The sequence below is a fragment of the Ictalurus punctatus genome, chromosome 23 (genome assembly GCF_001660625.3).
Source record: "Ictalurus punctatus breed USDA103 chromosome 23, Coco_2.0, whole genome shotgun sequence".
Taxonomy (NCBI): Eukaryota; Metazoa; Chordata; class Actinopteri; order Siluriformes; family Ictaluridae; genus Ictalurus; species Ictalurus punctatus.
This window is the reverse complement of record NC_030438.2, coordinates 17,289,984-17,308,462: the sequence shown is the minus strand read 5'-3', so window position 1 is coordinate 17,308,462 and position 18,479 is coordinate 17,289,984. Positions and strand designations below refer to the sequence as shown.

The 18,479-nt window shown below is 37.7% G+C and overlaps 3 protein-coding genes across 5 annotated transcripts; 2 read left to right on the top strand and 1 right to left on the bottom strand.

Annotated features, from left to right (window-relative positions):
* Positions 1-75: 75 nt before the first annotated feature.
* LOC108256467 (free fatty acid receptor 2) lies at positions 76-4,925 on the top strand. The gene is made up of 2 exons (XM_017453381.3): positions 76-506; positions 2,882-4,925. Exon 2 carries the CDS (start codon positions 2,897-2,899, stop codon positions 3,866-3,868), a length of 972 nt encoding a protein of 323 aa, XP_017308870.1. The 5' UTR covers positions 76-506; positions 2,882-2,896; the 3' UTR covers positions 3,869-4,925.
* A 110-nt stretch (positions 4,926-5,035) lies between these two features.
* si:ch211-231m23.4 (free fatty acid receptor 2) lies at positions 5,036-9,736 on the top strand. Its single transcript, XM_017453380.3, has 2 exons — positions 5,036-5,374; positions 7,758-9,736. Exon 2 carries the CDS (start codon positions 7,776-7,778, stop codon positions 8,745-8,747), a length of 972 nt encoding a protein of 323 aa, XP_017308869.1. The 5' UTR covers positions 5,036-5,374; positions 7,758-7,775; the 3' UTR covers positions 8,748-9,736.
* An 85-nt stretch (positions 9,737-9,821) lies between these two features.
* Positions 9,822-16,981, bottom strand: lim2.5 (lens intrinsic membrane protein 2.5). 3 transcript variants are annotated; one of them, XM_053674900.1, is made up of 6 exons: positions 16,823-16,981; positions 16,422-16,523; positions 12,054-12,248; positions 11,159-11,308; positions 10,355-10,489; positions 9,822-10,270 (listed from the first exon to the last, which is right to left on the bottom strand). In XM_053674900.1, the coding sequence occupies exons 3-6, from the start codon at positions 12,226-12,228 to the stop codon at positions 10,209-10,211; spliced, it is 522 nt and encodes a 173-aa protein (XP_053530875.1). In that variant the 5' UTR covers positions 12,229-12,248; positions 16,422-16,523; positions 16,823-16,981; the 3' UTR covers positions 9,822-10,208. The 3 variants fall into 3 exon arrangements, with proteins under 3 accessions (XP_053530875.1, XP_017308860.1, XP_053530874.1); XM_017453371.3 differs by lacking the exon at positions 16,422-16,523 and having other exon boundaries at positions 16,823-16,979; XM_053674899.1 differs by lacking the exons at positions 16,422-16,523; positions 16,823-16,981 and adding an exon at positions 15,996-16,248.
* Between the last annotated feature and the right edge of the window lie 1,498 nt (positions 16,982-18,479).

The window sequence follows — 18,479 nt, the reverse complement described above, 5'->3', positions numbered from 1 at the left end:
TGAGTTCTTTTTGTTATTAAAGACGAGTAAGGGGTGTTCAGAGTGGTGTAAACTCGCACAGGTGGAACGGTTTAGATTAACCCCCTTGCCTTGTTTAATCTAATATGTAGCTCATTATATAAACAGGCATCCCACGGTCAGAGAGGATTATAAAGAGATCCTGTCCTACGCATACCCGAATAAAAACAGATGGCCCTGCCTGGTCGTAAAAGTCACCCAAGGTTTACAAGCCTCATTTATTTGTGTTCATTACTTAGACTGAAGGAAATACTACATCATATCCTTAGAGGACTTACCAAGAAGCAGTACAGACCAAGGAGCAAAGTTGCATATCAGCATGCAGAAGAATGAAGCGGAATAATTTACTAATAAAATATTGAATTTCTAATGTCGGTGGATATGGGTTACAATGCATTTATTTGAGGAATTTGGACTGATTTAGTAGCAACGGTGGTGACGGAAAAGAAGAAGACTCATCTTTATCATTTCATATTGCTGGCTTGAATGTAAGTACTCTTTCAATATTGTGTGTATTAATATTACAAAAATATAATAATCCTAATAATATCAAATGCAAAACAGTGGTCGGTTATTGGACTTTGGAAGTCAGAGGAGCCATAGAGCTGTATCATTAGTCATTTATACTGGCTCCTTTACAAAACATATGCAAACATGGCTGCTCTAATAATGACTTGTATTGTAAACATTAGCTTATTGATGACTGGAAAGGTTAAGCAATTGTATGTGCTGGTTAGTAAGTTAGTAATTATTATTATTATTATTATTATTATTATTATTAATATTATTATTATTATTTAAATGACATTTATGCTAAACTTCCTACAAAGCTGTTACAAAGAAAAATGTATTGGACACATAAAAAATTGTGTATGTTTTCTTTCGTTTAACTTCTCTGCCTCTTACGTTATCTACAAATAAGATTAGAATAAATTAAACCTATTCACCGCTGATTAATACCGTCCAGTTGATTATTATTCTTCCGACTCAGTTTATCGACATAAATTAATCATATCTGGAGATGTCAGCACAGAAATTAATTAACTGATATCCTGAAATGAAACAGACCTTTTAATGTGCCATAGTTTCTCATTAAATACAAACAGTGAAATCTCCCTCTCAGTCCTGCTTTACTGCTCTGCAAATTCTTGTTTAGCAAATTCTTTCTGCTTTTTTTTTGTTTGCGTTTGTTTTTCTGCTTGTGGGAGAGGCATGTAATAGTCTCATCACGTGACACTAAATTTATGCATAAGTGTGTGTTTCAAAATGTATTTGGTAAATATCACACAGCGACAAAATATTCTCTCAGGTCAGAGAGAACAAAATTGTCGATATTTGTTAAAAAAAAAAATTCCAAGAATTGTCATAATGTCTGTTGTTTACATACACTCATGCTAAAAAATAGATCAAGCTTCTTCTTCTTCTTTTTTTTTTTTTGGTCCTTGGGGATTATCCCTCTCTCATAGGTGAGAAGAAACCTACCCCAAAATAATACAAAACACTAAATACCTGGTATTGAGGTATTTGTATCTGAAAAGTGAGTGCCCAAGGAAGAAGAAGAAGAAGTTTGTTTTCACCCTCTTGAACTTTTGTGTTAAAACGTGGAACTGAAACATACCTACCTATGCTTTTTTATGTCATGAATCTACACACAATTGCACATAATCGTAAGGTGAAAGGAAAGATCAATATAGTTTGCAAAAATATTTGCAAGTAAAAAAAAAAAAACCCCAAAAAACTGATCTGTGTACAATGTAAGTGTCATGTGATCGCAATATTAATACGCCTGTTCCTGGAAGGTCCCAGAGTTTGTTAGAAAATATACCTAAACAACGAGCTCTTGAGGACCAAAGAGCTCATATAAAACTATCTTATATATATATATATATATATATATATATATATATATATATATATATATATATATATATATATAAAACTATCTTAGACAAAGTTTTGGAAATGCATCAGTCAGGGTGTTGTTATAAAAAAATGTCCCAAACTTTGAACATCCCACAGCGCACCATGATTAATTCTATTATTTAAAAATAGAAAAAAATATAACACAACTTCGACTCTGCTTTCCAGAAGTCGGTGACAAGGTATAGTAAGAAGGGAATTAATCACAGAATCAACCAAGAGGCCAAGGGTAAACATGATGCTACCACCACCATTTTTCACTGTGATGATGGTGTTCTTAGGGAGATGAGCAGCATTGAGATTTAACCAAACATACTGCTTTGTGCCAAGCCCAAAAAGTACAATTTTGGGTTCATCAGAACAGAGAACCTTATGCATGTGAGTTCCTAACGTGCATTTTTGGCTAAATTTATTTTAATCACCACTTTTCCAAAAAGCCCAGCTTTGTAAAGTGTCCAGGCTAAGGTTGTCCAGTGTACAGTTTCTTTTATCTGATCGCTCCAGCTCTTTTATGTCGCCTTTGGCCTCTTGATTGCTTCTATTACTAATGTCCTCTTTATCCAATCATTGACTTTTTATTGGATGATCAACACCAGGCAGAGTCGCTGTTGTGCCATATTCTTTTCTTTTTTCAAATAATGGATTTAATAGTGCTCGATGGGATGTGCAAAGTTTGTGATTTGTTTTATAACAAAACTCTTATTTATCCCTGAACTTTGTCCTGGAATTGTATTGAGAGCTCTTTGGTCTTCAGGATGCTGTTTGTTTAGGTATGTTCTCTGAGACCTTTCAGGAACAGGTGTATTTATACTGAGAAGTTAAGAATATTCATGCAAGGCATTGTCATTTTAAATTCAGACTCTGTTATCTGTCTCAATCGTGCTTTCAAAAACAGATCCAGGCTTGAGTAATCCATAATATCTGATGATTCTCCTTTGTTTAGATATTTGACAGAGCTATGGTGTCAGAGGTGGTGATCCTGACGGTCTACATCCTTACCTTCCTGACTGGCCTGCCGGCAAACACACTTGCCTTGTACGCCTTCATCAAGAAGCTCCGTGACAAACCCACCCCCACGGACTTCCTCCTGCTCAATCTGACTATATCAGACCTTCTTTTCCTACTCTTCCTGCCTTTCAAGATGTACGAGGCAGCATCTGAAATGCGCTGGCTCCTCCCTAGTTACCTGTGTCCCCTCACCACGTTTATATTCTTCTCCACCATCTATACCAGCTCACTGATGCTAATGGCTGTTAGTGTTGACCGTTACCTGTGTGTGGCATTCCCAGTCAAGTATAAGATCTACCAGAAACCTGTATATGGAGTCATCTGCAGCATCTTTATCTGGATCACTACGTCAACTCATCTCTGCTTCGTATATATTGTGGATCACCTGACTGGAGAGGATAGCCAGGTCCATGACTGTTACAACAACTTTACTCAGTCTCAGCTGGATGTAGTATTGCCCATGCGTCTAGAACTATGCGTTGTTCTCTACTTCCTCCCACTCATCGTTTGCACCTTCTGCTACACAAAATTCATCCTCATTCTCAGGCGCACAGCCAGCCTCAATGAGGGGAAGCGACGGAGGGCTGTTGGCATGGCCTTGGGTACACTTTTGGTCTTTGTGGTCTGCTTCCTGCCCTACAACACCACACACCTCCTGGGCTACATCACCAGGGACAACGTGATCTGGAGATCTGATGCTTTGCTGCTCACCACCGTCAACACAATCTTCGACCCAATCACTTTTTATTTCTCCTCAGCTGCCTTCCAAGGAAATCTGAAGGCTCTCCTAAGACCCAGGACTAAGACTGCTTACACTGGCGAGGTGATAGAAAATGTCTGCACTAAACCGAATCGAGTGATACAAGGCAACCATACTGAAAATATACCCGATAACGATGCTAGTGAATTGCCATGTCCATAGAAAGTTTGATCTTCTGCAAACCTCTTAGAACCAAATTTTGGGGTCTTGCAAGACCTTCACAGTTGGTTGACAGAATAGCAGAATCCACATGAATAGGTATCTTTACTTTGTTCGGTAACAAAATATGTTTAACGCAAAGTTCCAGTGAGGCCAAAAAGTTGGTGCCAAATTTGCTGGGACAAAAATCGACGCCAAACTTAGCACATCTTAGGTGAAAGATGCAGCAATCGGGCACTCCCGGGATCGTGAGGCTCACAAAGTCGTCATTTATGTCACTCTGCCATTCAGACTTTATTGTCTGAAGAGTTCATTCCATTTTATTTACATTGGGAGGAAGCCAGAGAATGTCTTCAGCCCTTCAACCCACAATGTTTGTTTCTAACTGCATGAATCCTTTACTGGAGTCAATAAATCCAGAGTTTGCTATCTAAAGTTATGCCGGTTCCAAGAAGTATAAGGTTTTGCTAGGCAAGTTGAACCCTGTGATGTAAATACCACTCCCTTGTCATGTTTACATATTTTATAACTCTCAACCTTCATCAACAACAAGATGAAAATACCTTTAAATGGAAAATATCATTTAAATGTTATATTCAGGGTCGTGTCTGTGCTTTTGTGAAATTTAAGAGACATCCTCACTTGTGGCCAGTGTCCTATGGACACTGATGAAGAGATAAAAAAATAAATAATTGCTTTTGTGAGGGAAATTGTCTGACGCAATAGCAGCACAAAGACAGAAATGGGTTTTTTAAATGGCTGTTAGGAAATATTTTGACCAAGTATGAGCTTTGTCTTGGTTTATTGATACTCTTTTAAATATATATCGTGCAATCGCACTGTGAAGAAACATGGAATGACAATAAGATGTTATGCAAAAGAGGGCTGAGTAGAAGTCTATAAATGATGCAACTAACTATGAATGAGCAAAATGAAAATTTTTTCTATGTAAAATATCTTAACTGATCTCTTGGCTGTCCTTACGCTAAAGTCAAAAACCTCAGTTTCAGCTCTCCATATTAAAGCAGCGTGCAGAAAATAAATACTGTGTGGTATCCTATCAGTGTGGTTTGTTCTCATATGCGGTTCTTCTGTGTTAGTGAACTATATGGATCCACGAGGCTTATGCAGACAATGACCAGTAAACTGAAAGAAACTCTCAAAACTAAGAAAAAATAAACGCACATTAGAAAAAACTTTTCCATTAGCAATGAGTATTATTGAAGCCTAGACACCAGATTGAGCACTCACAGCTCTCTGCTGCATACAGTTAATAATCATTATCATTCAGGGGGTGTTGCATTTCCTAACTGACATCAACACAATCAGATTTGCATGGACTTCCTGAAGTTTCTGAAGTCTTGTGCTTTCCAAGCCTGTTACTCAAGTGCAGCTGGACCTATAAGCTGAAATGAGACGTTTACAACATATGGATTGCTTTTCATTTCATTAAGAAGTAAGAAGACTTCTTTTGGTTTTCATAACCCCGGAGCACAATACTGTCAAAGGGTAAGTTTTAAAAAGTGACAGTGCCTCGAGTTGTATCTAGACAAAGAAACATGAAATGTTCAGTTTTGCAATCTATAAAGAATTTTAATCAAAGACCCTGAATACTGCTGTGTCCATAAGTTACACTGTTCTCTTACTTCTGTCTGAGATATTATAAATTAATGGTTAAGAGGGGACCGGAGAACCCTAAGGGTCTGTCAGACATAGCCAGGATGCCTGTAATTTTTAATTTTTTAATTTTTTTATTTTATTTATTTATTTATTTATTTATTTATTTACAAATTATGTTACAGTAGTGTAAATCTGATCATGTCAATTGAATGTGTTTAATCCGAACCTCAATAACTCAAAAACAAGCCAGCCTATACATAATCTCAATTAAGACCTAATGGGTTCTGCTGGTGGAAACGTAAGGAATAAAAAGCTCCAGCGCACCAAATATTTGAAAACAATGAGCATAATATATGAATAGTTGGATTACGCTTAGACAGAGTTTGTGAAATGGGTTTTTATAGTTAAAGGCATCTCTGGCAGCAAAATATCTGAGAACCCCTGTTATAGATGAATCATTAATGAAATTTTTTAATCCACTTTTAATACTTAATGCCTCGTTTTAGTATGCCTGAGTTGAATCATGTAGTATTTTATTAAATCTATTTTAAAATTACTGGTAGGACATGGTCACACAGAGAACTCATACATAATAATTGTTAATACAGGAAATGAAAATGGGTAGGGGAACCACTGTTTGCAGATGTTTGCATGTCGGCAATTAAATTCTTTATTTGTATTGTGGTTATTCTTATAAAACCGTAGAGACATCAAGGAAGTTTTTGAGTTAATGTTTGAGCTCATGCTGCAGGTGAAAGCAACAGTGTGGTATAGATGGCGTAAGATGTGATTCTGTGATGATAAACAGTTTCAGTATTCTGAAGCTGATGCACTAGATAACACTATTTTTATTCTGCTCAAATAATTATGCTTAACCAAAACAGGAAATCCAGAAAGAGAATGCACTATTATACTTTTCGTACAGTGTATCATGAAAGTCTAAAGTGCATACGTAGCAGTCAATTAGCAATGAATGCAACGAGTCATTCCTTTTATGTGGTACTTTCTTTTTCTGTCTCGAGAAACACTGATAACTGTCAACGTTTTAGGAGGCACCATTGATAGTTGGTTGTAGACAAAGAATACAGTAAATGATTAAACAGGTGGAATCAGGTGTCGCCCCTGTTTGGTTGTAATAAAAACCTACAAACATACTAGTCCTTTGTGGATCAAATGGAAGCCTCCTGCTCTAAGTAATGCCCATGAGGAGGAGACAATCCTTGTAGAGTGACCAACCACAGTAGCGGCTGGACATGTCTAACGGCCTTTATCATTTTTCTGTAGCAGAATAGTTGATTGGATGGCCAGTAATGCTCTGCAGGCTGCCTATGGTCACTTGACTGTGTTACAAAATTGGGTAATATAACCTTGAGTAGAAATCCCAGGTTCATCTACAAGGTCACTCCATAGTCATCTGTCTACCAACTCATGCAAGGTGCGCCTCTTTTGTCAGATAGAGATAACTAGCACAAAGGCACCATGCATAGGCTAATAAGGAGGGGATTTAAGGGAATCTAGCCTTGATTCTGTGCTGGACTTTTTGAAATCATGGTTGATGGAAATGCCTCAGCTTTCCAGAAAGGGTGTAATAAGTTTAAGATCCCCCAGATATATGCCATTAATGATAGTGTGCTGCAATGGCCAGCGCATACTTTTTACACAAAGATATTTTGAGAATAATTTGGAAAGAGCGACGCACTGGATCCAACTAACGAGGTGCACGTCATTTGTAGGACCATTTCCACCAAAAGGAAAACAAGGCCTGTTTACTAAGGGCTCTTATATTCAGGAGTGTTTCCTGGGCTGCTTAGTTGCAGTCCTCAGTTGGCAATTCATTCCAAACAGTCACCATACCCACAAGCACAATGACTTGGATAGAGGTGCCAAATTGGTGGTGACTATGTTTCTCTGGTAGGGCAGCACTCCCAAGCATCCAGGGTCAACTATTATTCTACCACAAAGAATGTTTTTGCTGATACCAAAGGTATTTTCACCCTCTTAGGTCCAAACTAGTTAGGCCTGTGCTTGCTTACACAGCATATGTTTTGCTCACATCAGTGATATATATTTTACATATAATATATTTTCAGGCTAAGCGCTTGCACCATAAATGCTTTACGTCCAAAAGGCACCACATACATGGAATGACCTGTGCACAGAAAAAAGAATTAGTCAGATACGTGACTGATATTTATGTACGTATGTACTATATGTTGTAGACAAAAGCTGCAATCCATGTGCCGCATGATGTTTCTTATTCTTGTTCCACCAGTGTCCTGCAGTTACCAAAATGATAAACCACTGGGTGCTTCTCTCAGCCTACATTATAACCTTCTTAATCGGCCTACCAGCCAATATCCTGGCCATTTATGCCTTCATCAGGAAGCTTCGCAAAAAACCCACACCCACGGATGTCCTTCTGCTGAACCTGACTCTCTCCGATCTGCTCTTCTTGCTTTTCTTACCAATGAAGATGTATGAGGCAGCAGCAGGCCTACAGTGGCACCTTTCCCAGACCATATGCTCGATCGTGTCATTTGTCTTTTTCAGCACCATCTACACCAGCTCGCTGTTGCTGATGGCTGTTAGCATTGACCGCTACTTGGGAGTGGCCTTCCCAGTCACCTACATGAAGTTTCGCAAGCTTCTCTATGCCACCATTGGCAGTATTTTCATCTGGCTGTTCAGTGGAGCACACTGCACGATTGTGTTTTTCGTCGTCCATATGGGCAAGGAGAATAGCACTGAACCCAAGACTACCTGCTACGAGAACTTCACCGATGACCAGAAAAGCGTTGTACTTCCAGTGCGGCTGGAGTTTTTTGTGGTTCTTTGTTTGGTGCCCCTGATTATATGCGTGTTCTGCTATCTTAACTGTATCTGGATCCTTTACCATAGGCCCCGCATAACAAAGGAGAAGAAGCAAAGGGCCATTGGAATGGCGTTGGGCACCTTGAGCGTCTTCTTGATCTGCTTTATGCCCTACAACATCTCTCATCTGGTGGGCTTCAACACCAAAAACAGCCCACCATGGAGGTACTACACACTGCTCCTAAGCACCTTCAACACCTGCCTGGACCCTATCATCTTCTACTTCTCCTCAAGTGTGTATCGCAACACCACCAAAATGTCCCTCTTTAGAGTTTTCTCACTTAGGCGCCGTCTAGGCTTGAACACCCATCCCAATTTGAGTGTTGAGGGAGATTCTAACTCTGATAAAGCCCGGGAATTTGACCATCACAATAGTAACACCAGAAAATAAAGAGATCCTACAATGATTGCGCTCCTTAAACATTGAGCTTGAAATAAATCTTTTTGACAAATTCATCAGCTGACGCAGATCCCAACAACTAGAACTGACATTTTTGATTGATTTGATTAATGATTTATACTTTGGTGAAATATACACAATGCTACCACAGACTTATAGAGAAAAGGGTGTATTGTGTTTGTCTTTCAGTGGCTTTACATTTGGTCACACAACTATGAGCCAAATGAGACATCATTTTGCATTTAGTCAACTTCTTGAGACCTATTTTATGAATTCTAACCAAGTTTCTGTTAGATCAGATATTTTCATACTAGAACTGTGTACTTATTACTTACTGTACTGTCTTGTGTTTGCACACGCTTGCACACGTGCTTTATGTAGAATGTTTAGGCCTTTTTTTAGTTCATGTCATCACATGTTTTATATTCAATTGTACTTGTATAGCGCTTTTAACAATAGACAAAAAAGCAGCTTTACAGAAATATATAAACACAGGATAGAGATTGAAAGCGTGTGAATTTATCCCTATTGAGCGAGACGGTGGTGACGGTGGCGAGGAAAAACTCCCGAAGATGATATGAGGAAGAAACCTTATGAGAAACCAGACTCAGAAGGGAACCCGTCCTCGTCTGGGTAACAACGGATCGTGGGAAAGTAAAGGAAAGTTCATTATGGTTTTTATATGAAGTCTGTATGTCGGAATAGTCCACTGTTCACTAAAGGTGACCCGAGGGCAAAACATGTTGTAATTGCAGTCCCAGGGCCAAATATGGGCCACAAATTCATTTTCAAGAGTTAAGAAAAATGAGGTCAGAGGTCAAATTTAATGTCTTGATTGATTATGCTGTTATAAGTGCTTAACCATTTTTTTATTATTATTTTTTATTTTTTTATTTATTTTTTTACATTATTGATGGGATTACATTTCTGAAAGTAGCCAATGTACTTTGTCACTGATGTTCAGGCAAATATTTCTTACTTCCTGGCATATGAAATGTTTACTATACATTATTAAAAACCACACAATGTGTTCTAAACTCAAATAAACACAGCCAATAAAAAATCTCAGAATGGTCTGATCATTTATTCTGCCCCAAATCTGCCCAGTTTGAATGCAACATTTCAATCTACATCCTGTTCACTTTGCCACTTAAATTTCGACACTGCCTTGATGATGATAATGTTGTTACTGCTGAAAGGGAAAGTCATTTATCAGAGTTAAACAGAGACTGCCATTATCTTCAGGACATTTTTAATGCTTTTCCACCATTTACTCTGATTTACTCTTGAGATTGATTGAGTGAGTTGATTTTTCTGGAAAGAGGCTTGCTAGTTGCTTATCCTTGTCCTTCCTATGAAGTTAATATCTACTATAATATCTTTCATTTATGTTTAGCAATATACTAACAACATATTACAATTCCACTATGGATTCCTCTTGTTTTTATCCATCTAGCGTGATCCGGCGACTCGCCTGCACTCGTGCATCCTGTAAGCACACATGTAAAATATACCTGCAAACACAAAAAGAAACAATAGTTACACGGATAGATATCAGGAAACATGACTGTTTACTTACTATTTACATATGTTACTACCTGCAAAGAAGTTCATGAGCAGAGCAACCCAACCGAGTATGTAGGACCAGGAGAAACGCCAATCACCAAAGCGCTTTCCCAGGAAGTTCACCGTCACCCCGGTGTAGATCGCCATAGCCAGAAAAACAAAGAGAGCTACAAAAGATATTAGACTTTAGTGCCCAGGATTGAGTAGCTGACATTCAGAATTAGCTCCCTGTATCACAGTCTGAGCAGTCTGAGGTAATTTTGCACTTGGGTAAAAGGGTCTGGGCTTTCTTAGGTAACTGGCCCTATTCATCCACTACAGTTAGAAAACTGGGTTCCTCAAAAGGCTTTTTGGATGGTTCTAGTTATCTAAAGAGGTGTGACTTGGATCAGTTTCTGAAAGAGAAACTCTATGTCCTACATTAACTTACTTAAACCATTTGAGGCATATTCAGAGTTCAAAAGTTACATCAATGAATGAATAACCCTGAACGAGCGCAAATCCCCACAGCCACGCTCCAAAATCTAGTGAGAAGCCTTCCCAGAAGACTGGAGCTTATTATAACAGCAAAAAGGGGACAACATATGGGTGTGATGGCTAAGTGTCCACAAACTTTTGGCAATGAAGCCGAATCCAATCCATAAATATAACCAAGAAATTAACTAGGCCATTATGGACACTATCTGTTAAGTCTGAATACTGATGTGCATGTTACATGACTCGGCTCTGAATACAGCCTTTATGGTGCAAGATGGAACCTTTTTTTCGAAGAGATTGTTAGCAAGCTCGACATTTTTGTTTGAAGAATGTTAAAAGTAAAAGATTTTGGAACTAACTCGAAACGAAAAACATGATCCCTGCAGCAAAGGAACGACTGAATCTCTCAAATCCAGAGAAGTGGGTGAAGGAAAGAATGCCGGCGATGATCCCTGCGAAGCATGACATCGATGACAGGATCATGAAGGCCCTTGTGGCATTCCAGTATGCTGACAACAATTGCATGAGAGAGAAAAAAAACAAAAAGGAAGATAAGATCAAATTAGCCTTTTTTTTTTTAGAACTGATGTGAAATTTGAAAAGTTGCAAGATTATTAATAAAACTTTTATTTTTAATAGTACATTTTTATAAAGCTGTACTATTAGAACAAATATTTCATTGATATTAGACAGTATCCAGACAGACCAGTCTGTCAAGTGCACCTATCTAGTTCCTAATAAACTATCTAGTTCCTAATATAAAAGTTAGCTAAGCATTATGGGAGATCTTGAAGTGATCAAAATGAAGTGATGTACAAATGAAGCCGAATCCAATCCATAAATATAACCAAGAAATTAACTGGGCCGTTATGGACACTATTGAAGAACCTTAAGTATGAAACCGCCACTATGGGCAGCTTTGGACAGCTTTTTTTTTTTTTAATGGATAATCTTACCGTTAAACCAGAAGCTATGATACTAATCTAGGCATTAATTAAGAAATAAAACACCTAGGGGTGTGCTGTTATGGGAAAATAATCAACGATGGGGTGGTGTGATGAGGCCTTACATGACGCGAGTTACTGCTATCACCCTGATTAATTATTTTTCAATAGCATCATGTCTTGAAATGTTTTATTCCCCTTATACCGCAGCAAAGCTGCCAATGCTGACAACTTTTCATTTCTTAAAGAACGTTTAGATGTACATTTAGTTCAATCTAGTTTAATAAGCAGTGAATCCAGACTGACTTACCAATGCTGTCCGTCTGCATGTAGCACTTGCCCGACATGCAGTAGCGCCACAGGCCCTGATGAGCGAAACTGCCTGATAGGCGGTACTGCATCCAGTAATCAGTGGCTGTGGACACCACCAGGAGGATGTTGGCCACAATGGCACAGAAAAGGCCTCCTCCCATGAAGCTGTACATCCTGATTGACGCTCAACACACTACGCACAGATCAGACGGCACAGTTAGGAAAAGCAGGAATTTTCAGCAATTTTTCAGCTGTGGATCTTTACTGCAAATGAAGACCACTCAGAAGCCTAATTTTGCACTTTTGACAGACAATACTTGGTAATCTTGTGGTTTATGTATATAGTAGGTGTATAGTATATCAGTGATTTTTGGGGACAGTACTTATATAATGATCCTCACTTGCTTGAGAATAAAACATAATGAACAGTTTCTGATTCAATTTTATTCGTAATATACTGAATAGTGGATCAAAATATTACATATAATATCAAAATAGCAGTAACTAACAGTAATAATAATGATAATAATAATAATAATAATAATAATAATAATAATAATAATAATAATGTGTATCTATATTGAGAAGTAAATTGACATCTCGCTCCTAAAAACTAGTAAGAAAATGGAACAAGTGCCAACACTTTTACTCTCAGCAAGTAATCAATAGTCTAACCATTACAAACCCCATTCCATTTCCCTGTCCACATTTGCATATTGAACATGATAGGCTCTTCAATCTTGTGACAAAATAACATTCTCCTATGTGTCTGTTTCCTTATGACATATTTTTTTTGTGAAAAAAAAAATACATACATATACACATACATACAATCTGCATATTCAAAGCATAATGCACATTTTTAACACATTTTGCCAGTGAAATATTATTAAAGTACCTGCTGTACTTTTAGCACTTTACAAGTTTATATACCGGATTATATTGAAAAAAAAAAAACACAAAATAGGTAGAGATAAGGGACAAATTATAATATAATGTAAAAATCACTAGATATTCATGTTGTATTTTAATTTGCTATTAAATAATGAGATATTCAGGAGACTTGAAAATACAAAAATTTTAATATGAAATAAAAACAAAACATATAAACACTTAAAATCTATTTTTTAAACTTAACACAATGTTGTATTTACATGGTTTGTTTTATTATTTTATTCTTCTTCTTCTTCTTCTTCTTCTTCTTCTTCTTCTTATTATTATTTTACTGTATCAGTACAGTCGAAATTTTCATGGAGAAAATTCCAGAGCTTGGGACTTAGAAACCTTTCAAAAATTCCTTTATACTGGTCTGGATTCTTTTAGCGACAGCCTTCTGAACACCTACGTTAGTAATTAGAGCTCATGGGCTTGCTTTTTAAGTGACGTAAAAAAAAAAATAAGCAGTAGGTTTTTGCATGATACAGAGCTAATAGTACGATCACTGTCAAATAGGCATCTGAGATCCTTGACATAATATTTGGCCTTTAGGAAATGGTAACTTATCTACTAGTAAATGTTATCTATGCACCATCTAATCAAACGTCACTAAAATTCCCCAGGAAGTCACTATACACCAACTCTACTGTCAACTTTATCTCTAAAACACACCTACATTCAACTTCTCCCTAGAAGTAAAGTCATTTGTCAGTCTTTATATTCACAGCATTGCAGTTTAAACCGAGGTCTTTATTTTCACGCCATCACAAACAATGAACAAGGATCTCTTCCTTGAATTACCCTCCCTTTAAAAGAGGACCTAAATAATTTCACAGACAGCAAGGTTAAATCAAGGTTACGACTTATAATCTTTAGACCTAAAGTCTGAAACTTCATTGGGTTTGTCCAGTCCAGCTTCTGAGCTGAAATTGAACTATTTATGCTCTGAGCATCACATTTGTTCTGGTTTTCTGTGTCTCAGCCATTCTGATCTCCTGGAAAGTATGAAAATGGCCTCCATTTGTACCACCAAATGATACTAATCATATGAAAATGTTCCTGGCTGGAGTCAATACCCGGTGCAGTAATACTATTTGCATGGACACAGGAAAAAACAATGGCTGTTACAGGATAATAATAATAACTGATTATTTGTTATTACTATTATAAATTACTGGCAAATGGCCAACCATAGAGGTGCTTAAAAGGAATTATTGTTCTTCATAGTTAGCGTTGAAGAACAACAGGACCTAACTTCTGAACATTTTTCAGATCACATTTTTGCTAATCATCTGGAAAAAAAAGAAAAAAAGAAGAAGAAGAAATGAAGAAATTCTTACCTGAGTTCTTCAGGATAAAGAAAAACTCTGAAGTGTTTTTTTTTTTTTTTTTTTTTTTTTTTTTTTACAGGGGAAGAGAGAGGAAGAAAGAGGAGATGGGAAGCTTGCAGAGAGCGTAACACTAAAGAAGACCTCCTAGGCTGAATTCCAAAAAGTTATCCCGGCTTTTCTGTCGATGGTGGCAAAATCCTTTAAAAACACACATTTGCTCACACCGAACAAATGCACTCGAGCCGGCCGGAGCCACGTGACCCGTGGTCAGTGTTTTGACTTGGGTCATGGTAGTGGGAGGGGATGGATGTGTGTGTATGTGTGTGATGGCCCCCTTTTTTTTGTTCCTGTATGGGTTTTTCTAGAACGGTGGATGTGCAGAGGCTTGCAGTAACGCTGCGCTGCTGTCAATGCAACATGCTGAAGCTCACACTTTCTTTCAGGCCGTGACTGGATGTGCTGTTTGAACATGAGGGGCCACGTTCATAGTGACACATGACCACTGATTTGCGTGCACGCACACACACACACACACACACACACACACACATTTGTCTTACTACCCTCATAAGAACATCCCATTCACATAATTATTACTGTAATTCTTACTGCATTACTGTAACTCTAACCTCAGTAACCAAAAGCAAACCTTTGAGCTCTTTTAGTGTTTTGTTTATATATATATATATATATATATATATATATATATATATATATGCATTTTAAATTAAGAAACTACATGAATACATAAATAAATTAAGCAAGTTTCCTCATGGGCACCAGCAAAGTATTCCCACAATGGTCAAAACTGTCAAATATTCCTGTCCATGTAAGGACATTTAGTCCCCACCAAGATATAAAAACATACCCCCCCCACACACACACACGTATTGGAATTACAGCAGAATTATAGCAGAACTTCTTTCACAAAAAATGTATTATGTAATTACGTGACAACGAATAGATATATGATATTGCTTAAAAGTATACACATATTACATAAGTAAACACTTATAAGTAAGTATAAACATATAAACAAAAGTATAAAACATATTTATCAAACCTGCTTTTACATTATTGAGGGTCAAAACCTTAACGTCCGTTATAAAATCAAAGACTTGCTAAATATAACCTTATGATTCCAAGGTCTTTAAATGTATTAAACATGAGGATGGACAAGCCTTAAAAATCTTTATAAAGAGTTCCTTTATAAAAAGTTCTTCCTCTGGAGGAACCTTTAATAATAAATAACCATTTTAATGAAGCTGGAACATTTATTATGCAAAGTATCCATACGGAAGCTCATGACTAGAAGAAGACGATGAAGCTCGAGATTTCATTTTTTCCCCTCTTTCCTCTTTTGTATTTATGTTTAAATGTAATTACACTAAAAGGGAATGTTAAAAACGAAACAAACGAACAAGTACTTAATGATTACAGTTCATTTTGAAATGAGGGGGAGGAGGCGTTTTTATATAAGAGTATGTTTATTCGGGGTTGAGTTTCATGGCCTTTGCCCTATTTAGATACAGATCTCACAAGTCAGCTAAAGGAAGTGAACATTACATAATGTCACTAGCTGCGTTTACATGGACAACAATAATCCACTCTTAATCCGATTAAGACCATACTCTAATTAAGAAACTACCATGTAAACAGCAATTTTTACTTACCTTGATCTAATTAAGGTCATAATCGAAGTAAGCAATAATCTAATTAAGACAGGTGGAGTACTCCTGTTTTAGTCGCATTATGGATGTGTAGTAGTGACATGTAAACACCTTAATCACATTATGAACGTCGTGTGGGAGTTTTCACCGCATTTTGCGACAGGACACGATCACACACGGCAGTTTTACGTTTTACGGCGAACAAGAGAGTTCGGCTGTGACCCAAATCGCATACTTTCCTACTATAGGCCTGTAGTGGGGAAAAATACATGTATCTCGGCTACTATAGAGACGGTAACTACGCGATTTGGGACACACCCACCGCTTCAAGCAGTTGTCTATTAGCCCGTATAGCATGACAAATGATTAACTGCACTTAAAGCGTTCGTAAAAAAAATAAATAAAAACACCCAAAACTGTATACGGTACCATAACGAAGACCAACTGTATGTTGATACGTGAAATTCTGGAGGGACGTCGGACGGCGTGGCGCGGTGACGTAATGATGCGGGCTGTTAATCTCCTTATGTTCTAAAACATGTAAAACGGGAACATGACAGGAGTATTCTAAAAGCGACTCATGTAAACACCTTAATCACATTATTATCTTACTCAGATTAAGGTCAATAATTAGATTACTGCTGTCCATGTAAACGTAGTCATTGTTAATACTGGAATATTCTGGAAATGCCAAAAAATGTAACGTTTTGGTGTTAATAATTAGCGAGTGTCATGGGATTTTGTTATTTATTTATTTAAATTAAGCGAATACACTGAGGCATAAAACAAATAAGTAAATAAATTGTATACTATAGAGCAGTGTCACCAACCCTGTTCCTGGAGATCTACCTTCCTGAAGATTTTAGCTCCAACCGTAATCATGCCCACCTGACCATCTATTCATTGCCGTAATAAGCTCTTGCTCAACTGAAACAGGTGTGTTGAAACACATGTCGAGCTACACATGATTTTATATGGAGATACTAGAGACACTTTCTGCTCTCCGGACCTGCCTGATCCGTTCAGAAGCCCTATCTCTGGATGGAGATCTCATCAACTGGAGGCTACAGCCTGGAGATTGCTGAGGACAGTACCGCTTGAAGTACCGTGGAAATGGTTTTGGACCTCAATTCCACATGGACATTCTCGCTGTGGTTGCTGGGACTACGGTTACTGCGATGGCCTTGGGACTGCAATTACAACGTGCAGTTTTGCACTCAGGTCTCCTTTAGTGAACAGTGGATTAGTTCAACAAAACAGACTTCATATAAAAACCATAATGAACTTTCCTTTACTTTCACACGATCCGCTGTTACCCAGATGAGGACGGGTTCCCGTCTGAGTCTAGTTCCTCTCAAGGTTTCTTCCTCATATCATCTTAGGGAGTTTTTCCCTCGCCACCTGTGTTTATCTTGCGTTTGAGCAGTTGTGTTGTCACAACTGCTCAGTAACTTAGGCTTTTACTTTCAAGGCACTTGCTTGAAATGCACATCTACAAGGAACATTAAAAAAAATTCTCAGTGTTGGTAAGTTTCCAAGAAAAGAATTATGACTAAGAGTTTACTAAAATTACACTTAGCATGAAAGAAACTTCTGTGGGATGTGTCATGGTGCAAAATTTACCCATTGCTTCACAGGATATGAAGGCATGAGTTCACTCCTATAGAGTGTCCTCTTCAACACATTGAACACATTAAGTTTATCTCCATGACAACTATATATATATATATATATATATATATATATATATATATATATATATATATATATATATATATACACACACACACAAGCTAGGAGAGCCAGTTAGGATGACCTCATTCGCATTGGGCTCAAGATTAGGTTTTGGTCTTTTTTTCAGTATTAGTCTGAATAATTATCCCAGAAAATCATGGTAAATGGCAAATGTATGCACTTATATAGCACTTTTTTTAAACCTTAGCAGTTCTATAAAGCGCTTTACACTGGTTCTCATTCACCCATTCACACACACACACACACACACACACACACACACACACCAATGGTAGCAGAGCTGCCATGCAAGGCACTAGCTTGCCATCGGGAGCAACTTGGGGTTCAGTGTCTTGCCCAAGAACACTTCACATGGGCCAGGAATCGAACCGCCAACCCTACGATTAATGGACAACCCGCTCTACCACCTGATCCACAGCCGAGTTTGTACCACCTTCTTCGAATTGCGAGCGAGAATGATGGTAATCACAAATGCTGGAAAATTAGAAAAAATTTTAGCGCATGAAGAGATTCAATATTGGGTAATGTCAAACGGTTGTACGGCCGGATTTTTTTTTTTCGATGCAGAAAAAGGAGACGTTGCGCTTTTCCCGGGTCACATCCACTGGAGCCGTGCTACAGAGACCGTAACTTTTGGTGAGGGTGACTGGAAAAAGTTCAGAAAATGGTGTGAGGATTTTGACTACAGTGTTAGAATGGACTTCTTTTCCCCGGATGCGTACAGGCATAAAT

Excerpts from the sequence above, each read along its gene's own strand:
- si:ch211-231m23.4 (XM_017453380.3), top strand. The coding sequence starts at position 7,776 with ATGATAAACCACTGGGTGCTTCTCTCAGCCTACATTATAACCTTCTTA.
- LOC108256467 (XM_017453381.3), top strand. The coding sequence starts at position 2,897 with ATGGTGTCAGAGGTGGTGATCCTGACGGTCTACATCCTTACCTTCCTG.
- lim2.5 (XM_053674900.1), bottom strand. The coding sequence starts at position 12,228 with ATGTACAGCTTCATGGGAGGAGGCCTTTTCTGTGCCATTGTGGCCAAC. Across the intron at positions 10,490-11,158 it reads GATCATGTTTTTCGTTTCGA|CTCTCTTTGTTTTTCTGGCT; the intron begins GTTAGTTCCAAA and ends TATCTTTTGTAG. Across the intron at positions 10,271-10,354 it reads GCTCATGAACTTCTTTGCAG|GTATATTTTACATGTGTGCT; the intron begins GTAGTAACATAT and ends TTGTGTTTGCAG.